This window comes from Filicampus tigris, chromosome 16, assembly GCF_054856515.1.
Source record: "Filicampus tigris isolate MCC_2025a chromosome 16, RoL_Ftig_1.0, whole genome shotgun sequence".
Taxonomy (NCBI): Eukaryota; Metazoa; Chordata; class Actinopteri; order Syngnathiformes; family Syngnathidae; genus Filicampus; species Filicampus tigris.
In genome coordinates this window covers 892,144-898,637 of record NC_141232.1, presented here as the reverse complement: position 1 = coordinate 898,637, position 6,494 = coordinate 892,144, and the positions used below count along the sequence as shown (strand labels likewise).

At 42.5% G+C, this 6,494-nt stretch overlaps 1 protein-coding gene across 7 annotated transcripts in view; it reads right to left on the bottom strand.

Annotated features, from left to right (window-relative positions):
• The window catches only part of LOC147133905 (BAR/IMD domain-containing adapter protein 2-like), a 54,080-nt gene that overhangs the window by 11,278 nt on the left and 36,308 nt on the right, over positions 1-6,494 (bottom strand). For 2 of the 7 annotated variants that reach the window (XM_086056355.1, XM_086056359.1), the window contains one exon: positions 714-2,873. The exons of 1 other annotated variant lie outside the window; for it this stretch is intronic. In XM_086056355.1, the coding sequence (XP_085912481.1) occupies positions 2,804-2,873 (70 nt within the window). In that variant the 3' untranslated portion in view covers positions 714-2,803. Of the gene's footprint in view, positions 1-713; positions 2,874-3,233; positions 6,375-6,494 lie in introns of those variants that run through there. 4 more of the 7 variants (XR_015090189.1, XR_015090190.1, XR_015090191.1 and 1 more) reach the window with 4 other exon arrangements.

The window sequence follows — 6,494 nt, the reverse complement described above, 5'->3', positions numbered from 1 at the left end:
GCTGTGTGTCTGATTATTTCTTGTGAAATACTGTCAACGAGTATGATGGGTACACTGGGGGGATAAAGTCATGGTGGAAAAAAATTCTGTGGAAAAAAGTTGTCACATTTGGAATATAAAGCTAGAATGTTACGAGCATAATGTGGTAAAATGACAGGAATACATTTCTGAAAAAAGCACTGTATCTTTTGTTTGCAACATTTCACTATTACTCTATACAAGTATACACAATCTATGATGAGAAAAGTATAAAACACAACTTATTATACGAGAATAAAGTTATGTTGAGAAAATAGACTGGTCGCTGGAAAGTCACAATAAATATTCGGACTCTTCTCGTCATGTGACGCAATGTTGAGTTGCAAGGTGCTCTGAATGTCACTTTACACTTTTTTTTTTTTTTTTTAATTTTAAAAATTTCATTTCAGACAGAAGTGAGGACATCAGCATTTGAAAGCTTAGGTTTTGCGGACGTCTGATTCTCTTGTCCACGGCTTGTCGACCGACACAGGAGCAGCATCGCAAAACCGATGCCCGGCAAAACGTTTTGCTCTACCCGATGACTTCAGATCAATGATACTTCAAACAAAAAAGCAAGCACATTTTCAAGTCAATTTCCCGCTGCTAAAGGTCATACAATAGAAATAAAATGTGTAAAGGATAGGACCGTGAGAAAAGAATACCGTACTCAAAACAGCGTCAAAACAACAGTATGAAAGGTGTCCACGGGGATTTATTTGGATAATTTATGCACTTTCTGTACAGAACAGTTATAATACAAACAGACCAAAAAGTGGGAAACAAAGTGAAAGCTATATCAAAAGTAAAAAAAAAAAGAAAAAAAAAGAGCAACTAACAAAAGCATTTGAAAGTGACTTCCCAAATGACAATAAAAAGTCGTCCGTCAATGTAAAGCACTCTTATCAGCTAATTTGCATGTGACAGTCCTATGAGCTCATTCCTACCAGTCCATCTCGCCACTTGCGCCACCTTTCTGCTTCACCTCCCAGACGAGCGAGAACCCGTGAGCAAAAGCGATATTAATACTGCGCCGAATCAGATTAGCTAGCACTCCCCCAAAGCTAAGAAGGATAATAAAAGAATTCCTTTCTCTATGCACAGACATTTCAACTGACTTCTATCCAGCAGATTGGATATCTTTGATATTAAAAAGAGAAAAGAAGGTGCGTTACCGTAAAGCCTTACCTTGGGTGAAATTGCAAAAAGGAAGCTTTAACATATGAGGCAAAAAAACAAAAAGTACAAAAACTAACAAAAACAAGTGGAAGGCACAATTCCCACATGAATCTGAACATGCAACTAGAAACTATTACAATTAAAGCACACACACACACAATAACGTTTCGATGAAAATTCTGCAAATGCCAAACCGCAAATATGCGGGGCTCCACATTCATGGGCATCGAAAACCTCAAGTCTTGAATCAGCCATTTTGTGGTAAAATGCATTTTCACTGGTTGCTGGCAATACAGACATTCGTCCTGGCTGCTCAGTAAAGAGTGGACAACCGCACACATCGCCCGTGAGCGATAACGATATCGTTCTCCCAGCCATCACACTTATTTTTTGCCGCGCTTCTAAAAATTATTAACACGTTCACGTTAAGTTCACTGCTGCTCTTTAATGTCAATAATAACGATAAGAAACATTTTGCAGTGTCATAGCAAGAGAAACTCCACAGTAGAAGCGAAATTATGCCGGTAGGTTGGTGACAAAAAAAAGAGGTGCTATTACGAGAATAAAGCCTGTTTTTTTTTTGTGGGAAAAAATACGGTAATATCACTGTGAAAAAGGTTATGCTACAAGAATAGAATCGTAATGTTAGGGAAATACAGTTGTAAATTACGTGAAAAAGCTCACAATACTCCAAGTAAAAAGTGCTATTTTTTTTCTGTGTAAATTTTTTTTCCTCGCACGGTTCAGACTTTTTCCCGCTTGTATGAAGAATTTCTGTAAAATTTCCACTTGCCGTTCACGATATTCCACTTTTCCTCGTAACGTTTTTTCATGTGATATTACACCCTTGCCTTTTTCCACGTCATCAAACGAACGTGAACTGCTTCAAAGTGAGCTTTTTCTGTGACAAATTAAAAACATTTTCATGAAAAGTGGCACAATTATGAGAATAAAGTCATAATGTTTCAAAAAAGTCGGGATGGCATGAAAAAGTTATGCTACAAGAATATAACGTAATATTACATGAAAAAAAAAAAAATCACAATATTATGAAAATCATTCTTTCAAAGAAGAAGTGCGTACAGTACATTTTGGGGAATATCTAATAACTCCACGGTCATAAAACCAAGACTTCATTCTGAATTATATTGACTAAGTAAATTATTTTCTATACTTGTATTATTTTGAATCTACTCTCATAAAATTGCAACTTTTGGTGTTGTATTACCCTGACTTTATTTGTGTATTAAAATTCATGTTAACCTTGAAATAAATACTCTTTCAACTTTGGCTTTTTTCTGTTTCTGCATGGGAGAAAAAATCTAAAAAGAATATACAAGAATAAAGTTGTATCTTCGGACAAAATTCTTATGAAGTTGACTTTTCTGTCGTTAAAATTGACATTTCCGATTGTTTAGCGCAACAGTTTGACTTCATTCTCATGATATGTCAACTTTCTGTGCTGTATGACCTTGCCTGTGGTCATTAAATTAACAGATTAGGTTCACGTCGCTCAACTTTGCTCCCGCCCACTCCTTCATTTCTGCACAAAATAAAAACAACCCAAAAAACGCTCTCAAGTGGCTGAAAGGAGAACTGCAGGCCGCTAGTAGAAGATGGTGGCAGATCGGTCGTCAGTGAAGGTGGGCCGGAGGTAGACCTCCATGGAGCGCTCACTGTGGGGACAGCAGAGGGCGGGGGGCAGGGGGGGGCAAGGAATATAAGCAATTAGGGAAATTATTAATGGGATAACCTAAACTACTGTATGCGGCAGCCACAGCCCAATTCAGAGTGTGCCTTCCCCAGCCTTCTACTCATGTTAGCAAGCATGTAGCAGCAGAATGTTAGAAAAAAAAGAAAAAGACAAGCATGCAGGGTAAAGAACAAAACAAAACAAAAGAGTAAAATGAGATGGAAGCAAACGTTGCCCTGCAAACCAACTTGCCTACTGTAGCCGGGCAGCTACTGAAGGAAGCAGAAAGTTGGCCAAAAGCCAAAAGGTGCCCCAGTGGCTGGCGGCGAGGCCTGGCACTTACGGAGGTCCTGCTCGCTCAGAAGCGGGACAACTCTGGAGCCAAACTGGAAGGTAAAGAGAACCTTGGCGTTTGAATGCTTGGCCTCGTGTTTCCCGACCTCACTGCTCCTTAGTCTGTTGCCACATCAACGTTCCAACCAAACCATGACACCCATACAAGTACGGTGCAACGCCAAAGGTGGATTTTGTTGTTGTCGTTTGGATTAAATCATTATTCCTCGTGGCAAATAAGCTGTTCCGGACTCAGATTTTAGTCATCAAGAGATCTTTGTTAGCGATACATAGTGCACGACGAGCATATGGCTCTTCTTCTTTGTCTCTGGGCAATCGGATGACAACTTGTTAGAACTTGATACCGCCAACGGAATAGCAGGCCAATTCAGTAAACGCCTGCCTACTTGCAGTTCGCAATTCAGATACAGTGCTCACATTTTTTCTTCAGCTTTTTCACTCTGCAAGTTTTCTGCGTTGTCACATGCAGCAAAGCTCAGACTCACGGGCAGGCAAGGAGTACCGCTAATCAATGGCAAGGAAGGATGTTTTAGTGATAACTGAACTGAGAAGAGCTTCGTATGTAAAGGAAAAGCTACGTATAGCCTGCGTTGTCAGCGCAAGTCGGGAGCCTGAAAATACACAAAGTAGGATAAAAATATTCCAAAAAATAAATCAATAATCAGCCAACACTGGCCCCATCTTGTGCCTCCAATTTGAAACTATCGCACCCCAGGAATAACCACCGATCAAGTAAGTGCTTATTGGTTGTTTTTCCTCAGGCACATAAGGTGGGGTCAAGGATGATTTTATTTCATAGACCCCATTTATCGGGTCACGCTGTCAAGTCATAATGTCCGTTTGAACAAATATGACAAAATACATGTACTGTATATCATATCTATTTTTAATCGGATATGCCCCCCTTTTCATTTTTATTTTGACGATGGCTACAATGTGAGACTGAAACAGATGATTTTCCCTCAAGGAATTGCGCTCCACCTGACGTTGCACTGTAACGGTACAACTGAACGGGATGGCGGGGGGACAAAAAGTACAACACGTCATGCGTCACATGCTGCGAGTGGCGTCCGTTATCGTCAAGTGTTTGGAAGGTGCGTGCGTGTCATCACACAGACCACGAGAAAAACACAACAAAAGAGGGCAACACACAGAGGGCAACGCAGCTGCTGAGGAATCCGCAAGCAAGGGGCCAAAGGGTCAAAGGTCACAGACGCATGCTGTGCTTGGCGGCGGTGCACAGAAAACACTTAAGAAGGAAACCTGTTCCTACTGGAGCTCGGGAACGTGCGCAAAGAACAGAGTTGCCGCCACACCACACCATTTATTAATATATAGAGATGTGTTTTATTTAGAATACCTTTTGTAAAAAGTCAACATACATTCAGGGTCTGTTTTTTTGGGGTGGGGTCGGGGGGGGGGGGGGGGGGGAATCACATTTTCTGACATCCTTCCACGGCATGCATAAGATAAAACAACTAATCAGTCTTTTTTGTACAAGGACAAGAACAATTGTTTGGAGAGGAAAGGAAGAAAAGAAACTACAGAGCCACTCCGGGAAGTACAATCAGAAAAAAACAAACAAACACCGAGCGAGCGGCAAATGAAATCAATAGAAAACATGGCTGCTCATCTTCAACAAAGTCACAGCGCTTATCCAAGGCGGAGGATTTGCACAAAGAAGTCAACGAGTGGCGGCTACTCCAAAGAAATGGCGGCAGTCATCAGAAAGAAGGAAAATACAGTGCAATTCGGTGGACGGACAGAAACAAGTCAGATATAGATATCCAGAAGATAGATACGCGATATAGTCTTGAAGCTTGCCTGCACTAGAAAAAAAAAAAGGTTTTCGGAGGGGAAGGGAAAAAGATGCGTGTAAGGCAGCGGATATAGAAAGTGAACACACCCCTCTTATTTTTGTCTTCTCAACATATTTAAAACATAAAAAAAAATAAAAATAAAAAAAAGAATAAAATAAAAACATCTGCCCCAAATAGCAAAAAACTAAATTCAACAACAACTTCAACATACTGTACTTCCTTGACACCGGTTACTATTTTCCCTGTAAGCCATTCAAAGTGGTGCCTCGAGATACAAGTTGAATGTATTCTTTGACCTTTGGCCTTGAAAACATTTATACCTCAAAACCGCTTTTCTCATTGAAATCAATGGAAATGCCATTAATCCGTTCCAGCCACAGCCCAAAAATAACTAACAAAAAATGTTGTAATGGGTTTTGAATCAGTAAAATATATGCATATTTCGAAAAACAGACAGAAATGATATCTTTACACAAGATGTTAAGAACTAAAATGTGAAGTCACTCTTATCTTTAAGTGCCAGTGTACGTCTGTGCCTGTAGCTTTTTGATGCTTTTTATTTCTTACATGAGATAAACCTTGCACTGAAGGGGGTGTGTTCACTCTCTCCGTGCACTGTCGACAGAAAAATAAATCACGACCAATCAGATCTCTCCGGCACAGCTTGAACTTTTGCTTTTTCGATTCAAACTAAAGACCATGAAGCCGGCGACGACGCCCCCCCACCCGAGTCTTTTGGCACTTTAAGGGTACAGGACCATGTTGTCCTCCTTTTTTAGCGCCGCGAAAAAAGACACAACCGTGTTCATGCGTGGTCGGGGGGAGGGAAAAGAAAAGGGGGGGGGGGGGTAAAAAGGCCAAAGCAGGCGAGCAAGGGCAGTCTGTCCACACGCGACTGCCGTTGCTCAGAGTCCGTATCGCTGCACGCCGAGCAGGTAGGCCCCGCCCCGGCTCTCAACGCAATCCTCCACCCACCAACCGCTACTGTCCCGACAGCGACACCGCCAGGCAGCCAGCAGCACAGCAGCAGAGAGGCAGCAGCAGCACCCAGGACGGACGCCAGCGAGGAAGAGAGGACAGAAAGCAGGGATGAGACCGGCCTCGTCCACTCGCTCAAGGAGTGTGTGTGGAGGCGGAAGAGGAGGAGGGACGGGGGGAAGGGCGGGCGGGCGGGGTTTATTCGGGGAGAAGGAAGAGGGGAGGGGTGGGGAGGAAGCGGGGGGGAGGCCCCTGCGCTATCCGCAGCTGTCTGCGTCTGTCACAATGTGTGTTGTCACACAGTCGAAATCAATTTGCCATCAGGACTGTCACTGTGGAACAAAGAGAGAAGGAAGCTTGCCAGGTCGGACACACTCAGAGAGAGAAATGGACAGAGACGGACAGGACAGGACGACGGCACAGGACGGGACGGGACTCGCGAGAAGGCAGGG